At 44.0% G+C, this 19,556-nt stretch overlaps 1 protein-coding gene across 4 annotated transcripts in view; it reads right to left on the reverse strand.

The window, feature by feature from the left end:
* Positions 1-19,556, reverse strand: part of ATRNL1 (attractin like 1) — a 976,173-nt gene that overhangs the window by 635,515 nt on the left and 321,102 nt on the right. For all 4 annotated transcript variants that reach the window (XM_005293856.5, XM_065552410.1, XM_005293857.5 and 1 more), the window contains exon 19: positions 14,996-15,133. In XM_005293856.5, the coding sequence (XP_005293913.1) occupies positions 14,996-15,133 (138 nt within the window). The remainder of the gene's footprint in view (positions 1-14,995; positions 15,134-19,556) is intronic.

Raw genomic sequence — 19,556 nt, forward strand, 5'->3', positions numbered from 1 at the left:
AGGTAAATAAAATGTACCCATTGTTCAGCAGAGTAGCCACATCAGAAAAGGGGCAAGTTTTGAACCCCAGGGACTTCACTTCTCCCAGAAAAGCTAGAACTGCAGTAAAGGGAAGCCCCTAACATTAACAATTATTTTCAGCCAATGGGTGTAAAAATTGTCAGAAAAAAATAACTATACTATCTACCGTATACTGTATCTCTATACTAGTGTAGACTTGTTACATATACAAAAGGGATTTAAGATGCATACTGTGCACGAGAAGCAGACACTGCCAACTGTTCCATCTCACAGCCATGAGTGGTTAGAAGGAACTGAAGGAAGGCTGGGCCTACTTCATCCCTTATACCCTTGGGTGTGTGTGTGGGGGGGAAATAAGGGTATCCATGGCAGAGCCACAAAAAAATCTCCTCTCACATGCCTGGGGTGCATAGACACTAGAATTGGAGTTCTTGTGTACAATTACTCAAATAAGTTATTTCTTGTAGAACCATTTATATCAATACTAGGATTTCTGGTTAGAAAAATGACATTTTACTTATGAGCAACTAGCTTAGCATTGTCAGTGACTCCAAACCTTAGGACATGAGGGGAAAAATGACTGTCTCAAATATTTGAGACCAAATACATTCTTATTGGACTATATCTATGAAGTAGACAGAGCCACCATTGCAATGTCTTTGCATTTTTCTTAAAATTCGTCACCACTGAAGCTCAACTGATGGGAACACAAGCTTGGAATGGTCATCAGTAGGGCCCTACCAAATTCACGGCCTGGAAAAACGCGTCACAGACTGTGAAATTTGGTCTCCCCCATGAAATCTGGCTATTGTGCGGGAGGTCGCAGTATTGCCACCCTTACTTTTGTGCTGCCTTCAGAGCTGGGCAGTCAGAGAGCGATGGCTGCTAGCCAGCACCCAGCTCTGAAGGCAGCATCACCACCACCAGCAGCACAGAAATGAGCGTGGCATGGTGGGGGCAGGAGGGCTGTCACTTTTCAGGAGGGTAGAGCCAACTTTATGGGTGGGTGACGTGGGTGACTGTCCAGGGTGCCACAGTCGGGGTGGGGTGCTGTGGTTACCCTCCCCACACACAGCCAACCAACCCAAGGCATCTTTAACGCCCCCAAACACTGGAGAGGGGCAGGGCTGGGGGTACCCCAGGGCTGGGTAAGGCCCACCTCCAATGGCAGCCCAGAAGTAAGTGTGGCAATACCACACCATGCCACCCTCACTTCTGTGGTGCTGCTGGCGGCAGCACTGCATTCAGAGCTGGGTGCCCAGTCAGCAGCTGCCACTCCCCTGCCGTTGATCTGTGAAGGCAGTGCCGCCACCAGCAGCAGCGCAGAAGTAAGGGTTGGCACTACTGTGACCCCCCTACAATAGCTTTGAGACTCCCCCACCCCCATGATCTCCTTTTGGGTTGGGACCCCCACGGTTACAGCACCATTAAATTTCAGATTTAAATATCTGAAACTGCAATTTAAGATTTTTTAAATCCCATAACCGTGAAATTTACTAAAATGGACTGTGAATTTGGTAAGGCCCTAGTCATTAGGCACTTTATCCACCTTGCCAACTAACCATGCTCAGAGTGCAGCAGTTGTTTAACCAGTGCCTGTCTATGCTAGCACTCTCATCCTTGCTACCACCGCTGACGCCGCAGTACTGGTAATGCAATGGTAAGAAATTTGAAGAAAAATGCTAGAACGAATAGAGCCAGAATGCCTGTGTCTTGCATGTGAAAATACTGAATATTTTTTGCAACAGATGGCAATGAATGTTTTGCTTTTGAAATGGTTCTCTTTACTTTTTCTCTCCTATGCAAATTTGGAAAAAATATAAATATTCCCTATACATTATTTGAGATGTACAGCACTAAGTGAAAAAATGGAAATATAGCAAATAGCTTCCATTATTTGAGCATTAAGTGTATTATACATTCGCATTTTGTGTCATATATTACCTTAAAGCATGTACTCTTGGCATCTCAAAGGCATTTTTAAAATGGTTTAAAAAATATATCTTGCCTAAAGAAAATTACAAGATAAGCAGCTAGAGAAAAATTCTTTAACACAACTAAGTAGAAGATTAATTTGAAAATAATCCTAACAAATTTTGCCAAAATGACACAACATTGTTTTCAGCGGTCTTCCACTTTATTTTCCAAAAGAGATTTCTCCCATTACTCTTACATTTTGCAGAACTCTTCTTCCTCTATTTCTTCTAAATTTCATATTAAACTGTTTCTTTCTCCCCTCCTCTTATACAACATATGGCAGAACAAAACCCAGAAGAAAATGTAGTAGAGAGCACCAGCAGAGCAAGCCAACATCAGTTACCATCTCTCAACACTAAGAGTTCCAGAATCTTTCATTTCCAGCTACTCCTTATCTAGAGATTACTGTTGAATTAGGAATTTCCTGTGTCCTTGAACTGACACTTATTTTAATTGCCAAATATGTAACTTTAAACATCAAGAGTCCTAATAACTAAGGCTCTCAAAAGCCACTGATATATAAACAATACAAAGTTTGTGTATTTGTTCATATTCTACTCTATACAGATTCTTTATCCTACAGTCATCACCCCGGTATCCGAACACCTTCCAGTAGTACATTAAGCCATGTGACTAATGTATCATGTTTTTCCTTTCATCCTCTCCCCAGAAAGAAAAGTGTGCACAGTGCTTTAGATTTACATACACACACAATTGTATAGTTATGTTAAAAAATGCAAGGTCAAAGAAATGCACCTTGAACTTAGAACAGAAGTTTGTGAGGTTTGTGATAGTACATAGTTACTATGGCAATTTATCCCTCTCTTGGGGCAGTCTGCAAGAAAGCTCTATCTGAAATAACAATATCCATTGAGTCAGTTTGACAAATATGTAAATGCTGTGTTAGACTGCTAGGCTCCAGATTTACATAAACATAAACTGACATTCTGGGACAGTCACTATCGCACAATTTATAACTGCTTGTGCAATGAATGAGCCTGATCCTACAGCTCTTAATCACATGAGCCAGGACTGGATTTACTATTTTGTTCATTATGTACTTTTTCTTTCACATAAATATTGCAAACCACTCCTGGCAAGAGAGAAACTGTATGTTGTCTTGAAGTATGTAATAATAATTTCACATTCTGTTTACTGGTTAGTACCATGGACATCACAAAAAGATTTAAATTATCAATGCAATTTTTAAAGAAATACATATTAAAGTTTTCAACTAATACAAGGCCTGATATCTGTAATCAATAAAAATGTCATTTACTACTGAACTTTTATATAGAAGTCAAGCTATGTAGTAAATACCTAAATCAATAACCAAAACATCCAAGATATGCATTTTCATGATGGTATGTAATCAGGAATTGAGGAAATAAACACATCTATAGAAGAATCATATATTAGGCATGTAGAAATACAAGTGAACAACACACATATCCCCAGAATACAATATGCAGTCTTATGCATGAGCTGCACTGAAGCAACAACTTTGTTGAGTATTCACAGACTAAATAGAAGAAAGGCAAAGAGAGAGAAAGAGATGATTAAAGCAAATGATTGACATTGGGCATAATTTCTTTCCAAGCAAACATTCTGGATGACAATTAATTAGAAAAAATTATGATCAATGTCAGACTACTACACATCAATTTCCAACAAATGACATGCTAAGTTCTTCACACGAAAACAAGTTAGAGTGGATGCCAATCATTAAGTGTGCATCAAAATGGAAATCTTTTCAATGATACAAACAAAACTGCTACAGATTCCAAAATATGTAATTTGTAAAATGAAATAGCACCTATAATAAGTGCTCAAAGTATGGGCAAATATCGGTAGTGTTTTTTTCTTGTAAACACATCATTTGCTTGAGAGACTTAGGAACATATTATTCTTGCCCAAAATTCCCTCTCTGCAATCTAGATGTCAGATCCGAAGGAATGTTTTAAGATGACTTGCAAGACAGAATTTATTTGTTTTCAGGACATTGTATACTTGAATGAAAGTCAACCCCTTTAAATATATTTCCAGAAAACCTTCAGAAACGTAATTTAAATAAAATATTTTTTCATAACAATTTATTCAGCCCACAGTAAATTAAAATCTGATAATAAAATACAACGTTTTTTCAATAATGTATTGCTACTATTAATATATCAGTAATTTGAAACTATTTGTAATACCATCAGTGTCACTGGATAGGCACAGGGCAAATGATGTTCAATGCCCCATACTTGCAGAGTCTCCTTGGCAGTAGAACTAGTATATTTGCATTGTGCAAACTTTGGGATAGATTCTGGGGGTGCCACACAAGGGTGTGAAGCCACTTCCCTTCCTAGCAAGGAGCCTTGTGGGATAGTTGCATGGATGTATATGCAGGATTGGTTCAGGCAGGAATCGTCAACCTTGGGGAAAAGGTGGGGGAGGGACTGAGGGATTTGTTGTGTTACATATATCTTCTTCCTTTTAAGCCTGTGATGGATGTAAGGAGGTACAGGGGCTGCTCCAGCTACTGAAAAATGATGCGGGCATGATTCTCCTATGAATCTTCTCTCTTTGACAGGTTAGGGATAGGGAGGAAGAAGTAAATGTGATCTATCTTGACTTTAGTAAGACTTTTGACACAGTTCCATGTGACATTCCCATAAGCAAATTAGGGAAATATGGTCTAGATGACATTATTAGGAGACAGGCTCTCAAAATTTTTCCAAAGTAAACCACACTCCCACCCATTTGTGATCACCCAGCACAACCTCTTCTCCCACTCACAATTTCCCACATCCATGTGGTGATTACAGCAAGTAGTAAGGTAAGTGTTTTGTCCCTTCTTTAGAAGGAGAGTCTGGATGCCTAAAGATACAGCTTGAAGAAACAGTACCATCTGCCTAAGGATCCCTACCCCTCAATCTAGCTAGGTGGGCTCAGGGACAAAAAACTGCTGTGAGCAGCCAGCCAGAAACGCAGCTGACAGCAGCAAAGAAAAGCATCTAAAGCATGGATCTGCAGCCTGTGATGTCTGTCACATCCCACTGTTTTTTACAGTTTCTACTATGGACGTTCTTTCCTCTTTGCTGATTGGCTGTTTAATCCCATTCCCGCCCTCAGTCTCTTTACTTCAGTCTCACTCCACCTGCCTTCCATGCTCCCTTCCCCGCCCCCCCCAAAACATGCACTTCCTCTTTTTCCTTATCCCCTCACTTTAATGTCCTCTCCACCTTCCTTGCCTCTCTTTTCAGCTAAGTGCCTCCCAATAAAACCAGACATTAAAATAAAATGAGACAAACAAAAAAATCATATTTCAATCACGACATTTGCAACCCACCACATTGTTCATCTTTTCGCCCTTTTTCACTTTGTCTATTTAGATTGCCAGCTCTTTGGGGCAAAGGCTGTCTCTTATTCTATGTTTGTATGGTGCTAGCACAATGGTTTTACAGTCTCACCCTAGGCACTATCACTCCATAAATATTAGTAGTATTTTTTATTAATTGAATTACTGGAGAGCCTAGGAGCCCTAGCCGTAGATCGGGACAAATGTAGTGTTTTGTCAATTTTCTCTGGGAAGAAATTGGCAAGATGCTGTGCAAACAAAGTCCACGAGGATGAGTGTAGGAGATTATGAGAGAAAGAGAGAGATCCAAGAGTTGAAATCAGAGAGGAAGGCTGGTGGTGAGGAGCTGGATAGATGGTAGATGACAATGACAGGGAGGGGGAGAAAGGAGTCAGAGGCAGAGATTTTTAAAAGAGGAGAAGTAGTGGGAATGGGAGGAGGGAGAAGTTGGAAGCAGCAGAAATAGGAGAGGAGAAGCCCAACACCACACCATAGTCTAATCCAGGATAGGGAGAGCGAGAAGCAGAGAGACATCTGAAAGAGAGGGCAGCTGCAGTGCGTCAGGCTAAGTGATCCAGATCTCTGTGACAGTCAAGAGATGGAGGGTTTGAGATATGAAGAGGTCATGGATGACAGATATTTTCAGAGATGGAGTAAGCATTCCTGACACAGCAAGAGAGAGGAGGAGGGAAGATGGGGGTGGATGTGACGTTAGGAATGGTGGCAAAAGAGGGGTAGTAGTGGTGGTGGGGACTGGAGTGGGAGGTGCAGTGGTGACGAAGAAGGGTGGAATGGCAGGTGAGGGTTGAGGCAAATGTCACCAGAGGTGAAGAGGTAGCAAAGAAGGGTGTGGATGTGGAATCTGGATTTGTGCTGATGGAAGGAGAGGGGAAGATAGGGAGGGAGAAGGGAAAAGAAGTAGGGAGAGCTAGTGGAACTGCAGGGGGGAATAGTAAAAAGGATGGGGAAATAGAGCAAGGGGGGAAGACAGGGGCAGGATGGATATTGTTTGGAAGCCACTCTAGTAAGGGAAAAAGGCAAACCTTCAAAATGTTGAAGGAAACCTAAAAATACATCAATGGATAGAATCATCAATAACACTTAAAGATAGCAGCAGTTTTACAGGGTCTGATCTGGAAAAAAACCCTAATATCTAACCCTAAAACATAAATACAAAGTCTCACAATAACAATCATCTTAATTTTAATGCATTCTGAAGCGTAAATAGCCCTTTCAAAATCGTGTCTACAATAAAAAAAAAAGGACTCTGATAGTAATATGTAACTAGGACTGAAGAAAGAAGTGGTAAAATTTATAATTTTACAGGTCTTATAAATTGATTTTAGCCATTATTACATTACACATAATTCACTGAAGGTGACGGAATGCTTATTTGGTTAGATAGCTAATGTATCCCTGAAGAATAAAAGCTACTTTAATACATCACTTTGCCATAAAGGTGCTATAGACAGCAAAAGAACATTTTGTCAACTTCAGGAAATAAGAGAACTATTAAGAATTATTTAAAGCTTCATAAAGCACCACGAAAATGTGCAACTGTCAATAAGGGTAGACATTAATCTTTCCATTCCCTTGAACACATTTTCACTGTATTGTGCTTCAGCTTACCAGATGTGCATTTTCATGTAACTGGGACTGCATGTTAAATTGCTGAGGTAGAGGTGAGAGCTTTAGAGAACTAACATCCCTTGAGGGGTAAGGTTCCACTAAAAGAATCATCAATGCTACAGGAGAAAAAATGTCACCTGCACTTTTCTATACATTTTGCAGCTGCCAACCTGATCCTTCTTCCACTACTACAAGGACTGCTGAGGTTAAAAATATCCTCTTATTTCAGATATATGGGAGGAGATATTATAGGCTTTAAAATCACTAGTGCAAGGGAGAAAACAACCCAGAGGCAATATACAAATACCATCTGGAATAAAAGATCTCTTTTTTCACTCCAATGGGAATCCTCCAATGCAGCAATTACAGAACTGAACAGACTCAGTAAAATAGGATGACTTGTAACCTTTAGCAAACTAGGCTCTTTTGATCAAACCAAGCATGAATAAGACAATAGGAGCTTGTTGCTGTGTTTTAATTGGTATTTTTTCCACTACTGAATACTTTCAATCTAACTTGTTACAAAACCAGCTTGCCACTTATGATATATATTACATATAAAATCTGAAAACAAAATAATGGGACATTTGCATTACTTATGTGTGGGGAAGCTACAGATAAGTTATGTGGGTCACACCAAACAAGTGATAACACCATCTTTATACCACACCATCATAACAACACATTATGCAGGCCAAGATCAAATCACATAGTCCTCGGGTAGGGGAAGGAGGGCTTGTGCAGCTATTTTTACCAACCTTGATATCTCAGTGTCTATTCTCAGTGAATAAAAGTTACATGACAAAATGCCAACAGTAGTTTTAGCACTGTACAAGACATAAGAGGACATAGCCTCTGCCCCAAGTTGTTTACGATCTAGATAGCAGGTCTAGATAATGTTAGAAAATGGCATAAGGATCAGTTTCCCTCTACCTGGAAATGCAGCTCTATTTTTAAACCCACTGATTTTAAAACAGCATGTGTAACCCCCTTTACATATGCTTATGTCAAATGTGCTCAGTTCACACATTAATATATTTCCCCTGGCTGAAAGGCCTACAATTGAACCTTTGAAAAGCAAATTAGATTCTTTTATTCTTATCACTGATATTAAAGGTTTTGCAGTAAAGTCCTTTGTGACTACTGTGCAACTGCCATTGTCTTCAAATTATGATCTCATTGACACCTCTGTAGCTCAATTACTTTCAATAGGATCGCACAGATATAACTGATTGGAACATAGTTGTTGCTGATGCACAGGAAGAAATAGAAGACAGCACCCACCCCTCTTAAGTGCACTGACTTCTAAGTGGCAACAAGAGTAGGAAGCACTAAAGTCAGTAAATATGACTATGAACTGTGGAAAGGCATCTCCTTCACCTAGCAGGGCTCAGCATTTCCCCCTTTGGTGGTGGGGGCCTGGAGTAAATCAGTCCCATTCCAGAGAGTTTTCAAGGCATTTACAAGGTGGCCCAAAAGAGTATTCTTCAGCCAAACAAAAAGAAACAAGTTCGTAACACAAAAAGGGAATACCTCTCCCTGCCCCCTCTCTATGTTGTTGCTTTGTTATGCTAGTCTCTGGGTGCCAGTCATCCCCCAATCAGTCCGTTAGTTCAGTTGTTTCCCCTTTAGAGAGGGCAGCAGCCTTCCACCCAAGAGAAGCCCTTTCTCTGTGCTGCCACTAGCCCTGCTGCAGCTTGTCTCTCATCTCTCTTCCTTTTCTCTAACCAGAAGAGGATTTTTTAAAGGTCACATCAACCCTTAATTGGACTCACGTGTCTCTAGATGACCTGAAATAACCTCTTTTCAGCTTACAGGGAAAAAATGGTTACTAAGCTTCCGTAACTGTTGTTCTTCAAGATGTGTTACACATGTCCATTCCACTCTAGGTGTGTAAACGCCCTGAGCACAATCACAATCAAATTTTTCGCTCAGTGGTAACCACCGGAGCAGCTCGAGTGCCCTCTGCTGCGATGCACCATTAGTGCCAGTATAAAGCACCCAGCCGACCCCATGCCCCATCAGTTCCTTCTTTCTGGAAAACTCCTATGTAGCGAGGCAGGAGGGCAGGTCATGGAATGGGTACGTGCAACACGTCTCAAAGAACAATAGTTACTGAAGGTTAATAACTTTGTTTTTCTTCTTTCAGTGACTGCACATGTGCTTTCACCTTAGGTGACTTCTAAGCAGTTGAATAGGTGGAGGAATCAGAGTTCATGGACACATGGACTGCAGAACAGATGAACCAAATTTGGCATAATCTCTGGAATGCTGAGTGATGGCATAATGGGAGGAGAACACGTACTGCTTTACAAATGTCGTGAATAGGGATCTGTACTAAGAATGCTGCTGAGGATGTTGGCAACCTTGTGGAATGAGCAGTCAGGTTAGCTGGCAGTGAAATACCTGCCTGATCATAACAAGTGCAAACACAAGAAGTAATCCAAGACAAAACTGTCTGTGAAGAGATTGGGAGACCCCTAATCATGTCAGCTACAGCTACGAACAGTTGGGTGGACCTACGGAATGACTTGGTTCTTTCTATGTAGAAAGCTAGAGCTCATCTAACATCCAATCAGTGAAGACATTGTTCATTCCTATTTGCATGCAGCTTCAGGTAAAAGACTGGTAGACAGATTGCTTAATTACTATGAAACTGCAAAACTGGGGTGAGGGCGTATGTACACCTTATCTTTAAAGAAGACAGTATAAGGAGGCTCTTATGTAAGGGGCATGGAGTTCTGTGACCCTTCTGGACGAAGCAATGTCCACTAAGAAAACCACTTTCCAGGAGAGGCATAATAAGGAGCAAGTTGCCAAAGGCTCAAACAGTGGTCCCGTAAGATTTGACTAGGTTCAGGAACCATGAAAAAACGGACTGGTTATGCACCTCATGGTGGAAAGCTGATACTGCTGCAAGGTGAACCTTGACAGAAGAGATTGCTAAGCCTTGTTGTTTCAGGTGCAACAGATATTCAAATCTGTCTTGTATGGGTGAACGCTTGGGCAAGACTCCACATTGGGATGCCCAAACAGAAAATTACTTTGACTTTGAGAGATAAATAGCCCTGGTGGAGGGCTTTCTACTATCTAGTAGAATCTGACTAACTTGGTCTGAGCAAGCCTGCTCTACACGATTTAGCCATGGAGCTTCCAGGCTGTTAGATGAAGGGAGCTCAGGTTCGGGTGGAACAGCCGACCATGCTCCTGGGAAATCAGGTCTGGGTGCAACGGAAGCAGGATTGGAGTCACCACAGAGAGATCTAGTAGGGTGGAGAACCAATGTTGAAAGGCCCATGCTGGGGTATCAGAATAACCCAATCCCGGTCCCACTTGATATTTAGCAGAACTCTGTGCACGAGTAGGAAGTGGGGAAAAGCATAATAAGGATGTCTCGTCCAAGGTAGCAGAAAGGTGTCCACGATTGAGGCCACAATCCATGTTCTAAGAGAGCAGAATTAGTTTGCAAATAGGTCTATTCAGGGAGTTCCCCCACCCTAACTGCTGGAAAATGTTTCTTGCCAAATTCGAGTGAAGGGACCATTCATGGTGAATGGAGAAAGACCTACTGAGGTGATCTGCCAGCTTGTTTTACGTTCCCAGAAGGTGAGAGGCCTCAAGGTTGACTGAGTGGGCTACGCAAAATTCCCAGAGCTGCATTGCTTCTTGACAAAGGAGGGAAGAGCAAGTTCCTCCTCGCCTGTTGACATAAAACATTGCTGCAGTGTTGTTCATGAGAAGAAACACGTTTCTGCTTGTAATGTGGGGCAGGAAGGCCTCACAGGCCAGGCAAACAGCTCTGAGTTCCCTGACATCGATGTGGAGTGAAAGTTCTACCAGAGACCAAAGGCCCTGAGTTCTGAGGGGCCACAGGTGAGCTCCCCACCCTAGTGCTGACACATGAGAGACCAGGGTCATTAACAGTTGAGAGCATATAAAGGGAACGCCAGCACAAACTGAGTGGATCCAACTAGCAATAGAGGGAGACAAGAAGCAGTGGAGGTACCATGAGTAGAGTGTCCAGATGGTAGCAGTCTGGAGAGTACATTGAGGCCAGCCATGTCTGGAGGGGTCTGAGGTGCAGACTTGCGTGTTGTACCACGTATGTGCACAAGGCCATGTGACCTAAAAGCCTCATACAATTTTGGGCTGTTGTGGTTGGATGACCTTTGAGGTGTTTTATCAGGGATCTGATTGACTGGAAATGTCATTCTGGAAGGTGGTGACTCTGGGAGGCCCTTGGATGAGGAGAGTCGAACACCACTCCAATGAATTCTATACTCTGCACTGGACCGAGGGTAGACTTTTCTGCATTTATCAGAAGGCCTAAGGCCTTGAATTTCAACGGGATGAGTCAAACATTGGACACTACCTGATCCCTGGACTGGCCCTTGATGAGCCAGCTGTCTGATAAGAAAAGACCTGCACCCCTAATCTCCTCAGGAAACGCGCCACTACTGCCATACATTTTGTGAACACCTGCAGAGCTACAGACAGGCCAAATGGGAGGACTGAATTGGTACCGTGAGTGGCTCACTACGAATCTGAGGAACCTTGTGTCCTTGGTATATCTATATATGAAAATAGGTGTCTCTTAAGTCCAGGGTGGCGTACCAATACCTGGGATCCAGGGAGGGGATAATGGATGCCAGTGTGACCATGAAGAACTTTATTTTCTTGAGATTGTTGTTGAGCTGACTCAAGTCTAAAATCAGTGAGACCTCTTGTCTTTTGGGATTAGGAAATAACGGGAATAGAACTTCCCCCTTAAATTCTGCGGACCTGTTCCATCACTCCCACACAAAGAAGAGACTGAACCTCCCTCCCGGCCCAGAAGTTCTTCATGATAGAGGTTCCTGAAGAGGGATGGTGAAGCAGGGTGAGAAGGATGCGTAGAAATAAACTGAAGGGTGTATCCCACTTCCATGGTGCTCAACACCCAACCGTCTGTGGTAATACTGGACCATGCATTCAGGAAGTGTGAAAAGTGGTTCACAAATAAAGAAGAAACAGGATCTGGCATCATGGGAACTGGTAGAGCATCCTTGAGTGTCCTATCAAAACACCTGCTTAGAACCCCCTGGATGTCTAGGTGGGGCAGGCATTGACTTTGAGGCAGAAGGGGGTGGTTGCCTACACCTAAAACCCCTGCTTCTCTTTCCCTGAGGATCCTGACAGGCAACCAGAAAAGAGACCAGATGGGCTGTTAAGGCCTGTAATGCTTCCTTGAAGGAGCTGGTGTGTACAATGCAAGGAACTTAAGGGTTGCTCTGAAGTCTTTTAACCCATGAATCAGTCTGTTCCAAAAAGAGCAAAACTCCTTTGAAAAATAGGTCCTGAAGGGTTTGCTGGACCTCCTGCGGGAGCCCTGAGGACAGTAGCCATGAACTCCTGTGCATGGCCACTGCTGAAGCCATGGATCTGGCTGCCAAAGTATTTTCATTCTTTCCTTTTTGACGTGGGTGGGAAGAGATGTGGTGGATCTGCCACAAGGGTCTTAACAGGGTCCATAATGGCCTCGTTGAGAGGCAGGGCTACTTTTGAAGAGTCCTCAGTGGCTAAAATGTGGGAGGATTCTTTCACTACGACTCCACCTATATGCCCAGATTTAAGGCCACCCTCTTTAACAACTCTTGGTGAGCCTTATAGTCATCCGCACTCTCCTGAGACTGCCTCATCTGGGGAGGTGATCAGCACCAACTGTGGAAGGAAGAGCTTCTTTCTGCCTCAGCAGGACCCCATTGAGCTGGCTCTTGCAGTTCAGTACCAGGCTCGATGGGACAATGGCATCCTTCTTTCAGAGGCCACTGAATAAGACGGCCTGGAATAAGCCCTGGAAACTGGGGGGGGGAAAACAACGGGTTCCAAAAGGGACAATGGACCATCATAGGTCACCGGTGACCTCCTAGCTATGCACTTGCCCAGGTCCATGGAAGGGTAGAAATGCCTGGACGAGTGGTGAGAACGTCTCCTTGGACGGGAAGAATAAGATTCGATCTCCGATTCTGAAGAGGACGAGAGTCTCTTTGGTGACCATGGTGGTGCTGTTCACACCAGTATTGATGACCTATACCGTGGTGGAGATGCCCACACTGAGGCAAGTAGAACAGGTTTCCCTTTTGATGGTACTGAAGGGCACGATACAGCACTGACTCTTGTACTGGTACCGAGACCGAGACAAGGTCTCTGGCAGTGGCAAACGCCTCTGGTATGGTCAGTACCAAGCTAATATCAGTGCTGTGCCACAGATGTAGATGGCTCTTCTGGAACTGGACTTGAGTGCTGTGGTACTGAGGCAGAGGAATGCTTTTGTTTAGATCACACTGTACTCTGATCCTCATGCCTGGCCATCTTTGGTGCAGAGAATTGCCCCCTCTTGGCTGGCTGTTTCTTATGCCTTTTCCTAGGCCCTGGGGATGGTGATCGGTGCCAGGATTCTGGTATGGTTGGAGGAGCACTTCTTACTGACACTGAGGCACTCGGTGATGGCCTGGCTCAGATGGAGGTCTCAGTGCCGCCTCCATGAACAAAAACTTCAGCCTGGCCTCCCAGTACTTCTTTGTGCAAGGCTTAAAGTCCCTGCAGATCTGGCAATGGTGCCCAATGTGAGCTTCTCCTAGGCACTTCAGGCAGATTAAGCGTGGGTTGCTGAGGGACACAGCTTTGTTGCAGGAGGTGCAGGGCTTAAAGCCCAGTGACCGAGGCCAGGGCTGACTCCAAGCACCAGCCCAGCAAGCAGGTGCTTGGGGCGGCCAAGGTGAAGGGGTGGCACGTCGGGCTGTTCCGTGGCAATTCGGCGGCGGGTCCCTCTCAGAGGGAAGCACCTGCCGCCGAATTCCCGCCGAAGAAGAAAGTGGCGCTGTGGAGCTGCCGCCGATTGCAATCGCAGCTTTTTTTTTTTCCCACCGCTTGGGGCAGCAAAAACCCTGGAGCCGGTCCTGACCGAGGCATGCCTGGGCACTGGAGAATGGACAAAAACTGCGCTAAAACATGAAGTTACCGAACTTCACTAAAATTAGCCAAAACGGAATTAAACTGACTACAACTAACAAGTTATGTACAGATAGAAGAAGAAGAAGACCACTGAGAGACAGCAGTTTCAACGACCAACACGGGTGTTAAGAAGGAACAGAGGAGTGCGGGGTCAGCTAGGTACTTTATATTGGTGCTATTGGCGCGCGGCAGTTGAGGGCATTTGTGCTGCCCTGACGGGCATCACTGAGGGAAACATTTCCAGTGATTGTGCTTGGGGCGCGCGCACACCTAGAGTGGAATGCATATGAGCAATCACTTAAAGAAGAAAGAGCCTTTACCATTCTAGGGCTGATATATCTGCCATCCACCACTCTCTGGTAGCTGTCTAGTCTGACTTTGTCACAGAACACAAACATGGGGCAGATCTGTTGAGTAAGCAGTTGTCATTTTACACAGTCACTTTTCAGTCACACCTATTTGTTTTATTCATTAGAATGAACATCTTGTATGATAAATATCTTTCAAATATTCAAAACCTCCTTTGAGTAAAAAGAATATGATCAGAGTTAGATTATACCTAGCCGTGTACAAGCACAGAAGCGAAGGAGGAGAGCAAGCTCCCTGCTGTAGCTCTCTGTAGGTACCCAGCACTATTCTGGTTATTGAACTCCAGATACATAGGGACAGCAAGAGTCATGCATGACAATGGCAGCAGAATCCCTGAAAAGCCAGGGATTCACTGTCTCAGATCTCCCAAGGCATATTACCTTTCTCAAGCACAATACTTTTAGGTATTTCTACCAGTGCATAGGTCTTCTCCCCTGTCCAATACAAGCTGTGTATTAAAACCACAATCTTACTCTTTGTGTTTATATATAAACTTACAAATGTTACACAATGTTTTAATGTGAACATTCTCCGAGAAAGCTAAATCTAGACGCTGAATCACGTTAGCTGTCCAGCACATGTATAATACTATATCAATTTTTCAGTCAGTGATACTTTCACAGTGCTGAAGGTGTCTTTTGATTCTGGTAGGATACTTACCTGTACATTGGCCTCCATTTGTTGGATCCCCGTAGTAACCCGGCATACATGTTTCACACTGTTTTCCTGTAGTTAGGTTTTTACACTGGTCACAAATATTGCCATTGATGCAGGTGCTGTGCCCGTTACACTGGCAAGCTGGAATACAAAATAGAAAAATATATTGCCTAATTTGCTTCTGAGAACAAAATTATTGTGAGTACAAATAATTAAGAGAAAAAATGAAACCATAAAAAAGTTCTGACTACAAAAAATGCAGAAGATCACAGTTCTGAATATTTTAATGTTAATTGCTGACCAGGATATATATTAAGACAAACTGTGGGTTGGGACCCCAAAGTGGGTCACGACTCCATTTTAATGGGGTTGCCAGAGCTGGCTTACACTTTTTGCGGCCAAGGGCTGAAGTTGAAGCCCAGGGCCAAGCTGAAGCCCAAGCCCCACTGCCCGGGCCAAAGGCCACTGTCTGGGGCTGAAGACCTTGGGCTCAGGCTTTAGTCCCCCTTCCTGGGGTCGTGTAGTAATTTTTGTTGTTAGAAGGGGGTCACGGTGCAATGACGTTTGAGAACCCCTGTATTAAGATAAATTAACACAAAACCAATTTAAAACAGTATTGTGACAAAAATTCACAAATGATCAGAAATGGTGTTCCAAGAAGAAGGAGTGCTAGGCAGAGACGGGCTCCACCTAACGAAGAGAGGGAAGAGCATCTTCGCCAGCAGGCTGGCTAACCTAGTGAGGAGGACTTTAAACTAGGTTCACCGGGGGAAGGAGACCAAAGCCCTGAGGTAAGTGGGGAAATGGGATCCTGGGAGGAAGCACAAGCAGGAGAGCGCAAGAGGGGAGGACTCCTGTCTCATGCTGAGAAAGAGGGACGATCGATGAGTTATCTTAAGTGCCTATACACAAATGCAAGAAGCCTGGGAAACAAGCAGGGAGAACTGGAAGTCCTGGCACAGTCAGGGAACTATGATGTGATTGGAATAACAGAGACTTGGTGGGATAACTCACATGACTGGAGTACTGTCATGGATGGATATAAACTGTTCAGGAAGGACAGGCAGGGCAGAAAAGGTGGGGGAGTTGCGTTGTATGTAAGAGAGGAGTATGACTGCTCAGAGCTCCGGTATGAAACTGCAGAAAAACCTGAGAGTCTCTGGATAAAGTTGAGAAGTGTGAGCAACAAGGGTGATGTCGTGGTTGGAATCTGCTATAGACCACCAGACCAGGGGGATGAGGTGGACGAGGCTTTCTTCTGGCAACTAGCAGAAGTTGCTAGATCGCAGGCCCTGGTTCTCATGGGAGACTTTAATCACCCTGATATCTGCTGGGAGAGCAATACAGCGGTGCACAGGCAATCCAGGAAATTTTTGGATAGTGTAGGGGACAATTTCCTGGTGCAAGTGCTGGAGGAACCAACTAGGGGCAAAGCTTTTCTTGATCTGCTACTCACAAACAGGGAAGAACTAGTAGGGGAAGCAAAAGTGGATGGGAACCTGCGAGGCAGTGACCATGAGATGGTCGAGTTCAGGATCCTGACACAAGGAAGAAAGGAGAGCAGCAGAATACGGACCCTAGACTTCAGAAAAGCAGACTTTGACTCCCTCAGGGAACAGATGGGCAGGATCCCCTGGGAGAATAACATGAAGGGCAAAGGGGTCCAGGAGAGCTGGCTGTATTTTAAAGAATCCTTATTGAGGTTGCAGGAACAAACCATCCCAATGTATAGAAAGAATAGTAAATATGGCAGGCGACCAGCTTGGCTAAACAGTGAAATCCTTGCTGATCTTAAATGCAAAAAAGAAGCTTACAAGAAGTGGAAGATTGGACAAATGACCAGGGAGGAGTATAAAAATATTGCTCAGGCGTGCAAGAGTGAAATCAGGAAGGCCAAATCACACTTGGAGTTGCAGTTAGCAAGAGATGTTAAGAGTAACAAGAAGGGTTTCTTCAGGTATGTTAACAACAAGAAGAAAATCAAGGAAAGTGTGGGCCCCTTACTGAATGAGGGAGGCAACCTAGTGACCGAGGATGTGGAAAAAGCTAATGTACTCAATGATTTTTTTGCCTCTGTCTTCATGCACAAGGTCCGCTCCCAGATTGCTGCACTGGGCAGTACAGCATAGGGAGAAGGTGACCAACCCTCTGTGGAGAAAGAAGTGGTTCGGGACTATTTAGAAAAACTGGACGTGCACAAGTCCATGGGGCTGGATGCGCTGCATCCGAGGGTGCTAAAGGAGTTGGCGGGTGAGATTGCAGAGCCATTAGCCATTATTTTTGAAAACTCATGGCGATCGGGGGAGGTCCCAGATGACTGGAAAAAGGCTAATGTAGTGCCCATCTTTAAAAAAGGGAAGGAGGAGGATCCGGGGAACTACAGGCCAGTCAGCCTCACCTCAGTCCCTGGAAAAATCATGGAGCAGGTCCTCAAGGAATCAATTATGAAACATTTAGAGGAGAGGAAAGTGATCAGGAACAGTCAGCATGTATTCACGAAGGGGAAGTCGTGCCTGACTAACCTAATTGCCTTCTATGATGAGATAACTGGCTCTGTGGATGAGGGGAAAGCAGTGGATGTGTTCTTCCTTGACTTTAGCAAAGCTTTTGATACGGTCTCCCACAGTATTCTTGCCGCCAAGTTAAAGAAGTATGGGCTGGATGAATGGACTGTAAGGTGGATAGAAAGCTGGCTAGATCGTCGGGCTCAACGGGTAGTGATCAATGGCTCCATGTTTGGTTGGCAGCCGGTTTCAAGCGGAGTGCCCCAAGGGTCGGTCCTGGGGCCGGTTTTGTTTAATATCTTTATTAATGATCTGGAGGATGGTGTGGACTGCACTCTCAGCAAGTTTGCAGATGACACTAAACTAGGAGGCGTGGTAGATACACTAGAGGGTAGGGATCGGATACAGAGGGACCTAGACAAATTAGAGGATTGGGCCGAAAAAAACCTGATGAGGTTCAACAAGGACAAGTGCAGAGTCCTGCACTTAGGACGGAAGAATCCCATGCACTGCTACAGACTAGGGACCGAATGGCTAGGTAGCAGTTCTGCAGTAAAGGACCTAGAGGTCACAGTGGACGAGAAGCTGGATATGAGTCAACAGTGTGCTCTTGTTGCCAAGAAGGCTAACGGCATTGCCAGCAGATCGAGGGATGTGATCGTTCCCCTTTATTCAACTTTGGTGAGGCCTCATCTGGAATACTGTGTCCAGTTTTGGGCCCCACACTACAAGAAGGATGTGGAAAAATTGGAAAGAGTCCAGCGGAGGGCAACAAAAATGATTAGGGGTCTGGAGCACATGACTTATGAGGAGAGGCTGAGGGAACTGGGATTGTTTAGTCTCCAGAAGAGAAGAATGAGGGGGGGATTTGATAGCAGCCTTCAACTACCTGAAGGGGGGTTCCAAAGAGGATGGAGCTCGGCTGTTCTCAGTGGTGGCAGATGACAGAACAAGGAGCAATGGTCTCAAGTTGCAGTGGGGGAGGTCCAGGTTGGATATCAGGAAAAACTATTTCACTAGGAGGGTGGTGAAACACTGGAATGCGTTACCTAGGGAGGTGGTGGAGTCTCCTTCCTTGGAGGTTTTTAAGGCCCGGCTTGACAAAGCCCTGGCTGGGATGATTTAGCTGGGAATTGGTCCTGCTTTGAGCAGGGGGTTGGACTAGATGACCTCTTGAGGTCCCTTCCAACTCTGATATTCTATGATTCTATGATTCTAGAAATGTTAAATATAAAGATTCCAAGGCCATAAGGTACCAATGTGATCATCTAGTCCAGTGGTTCTCAAAGTTTTGTACTGGTGACCCCTTTCACAAACCATAAGCGACCTCCTTATAAATTAAAAACACTTTTTAAATATGTTTAACACCATTATAAATGCTGGAGGCAAAGCAGGGTATAGGGTGGAGGCTGACGGCTCGCGACCCCCCATGTAATAACCTCACGAACCCCTGAGGGGTCCCGACCCCTAGTTTGAGCACCCCTGATCTAGTCTGACCTCCTATGTAAAACAGGTTATAGAATTTCCCCAAAATAATTCCTGGAGCATATCTTTTACAAAATGTCCAATCTTGATTTTAAAATGGTCACTGATAGAGAATCCACCACAACCTTTGGTAACTGTTCCAATGGTTAACTACTCTCACTGATAATAATGTACACCTTGTTTCCAGTCTGAATTTATCTAGCTTCAACTTCCAGGCATTGGATCGTGTGATAGCTTTCTCTGCTAGACTGAAGAGCCCATTTATTATATATTTATACCCCATGTAGGTACTTACACTATAATCAAGTCAGGCCTTAACCTTCTCTTTGACAAGTTAAACAGATTGAGCTCCTTCAATTTATCACTATATGGCAGGTTTCCTAATCCTTCAATCATTCTCACAGCTCTTCTCTGAATAGTGTCCAATTTTTCAACATTCTTCTTGAATTGGAGACACCAGAACTGACACAGTATTCCAGCAGCAGTCACAATAGTGACTTAAGGGCTTGAGTGACAGTCTTTTATCTCACTGACACTGACTGAATCCAGTCCTCATTCATAGTTCAAAAAAGCTT

Source organism: Chrysemys picta, chromosome 7 (genome assembly GCF_011386835.1).
Source record: "Chrysemys picta bellii isolate R12L10 chromosome 7, ASM1138683v2, whole genome shotgun sequence".
NCBI classification, from domain to species: domain Eukaryota; kingdom Metazoa; phylum Chordata; order Testudines; family Emydidae; genus Chrysemys; species Chrysemys picta.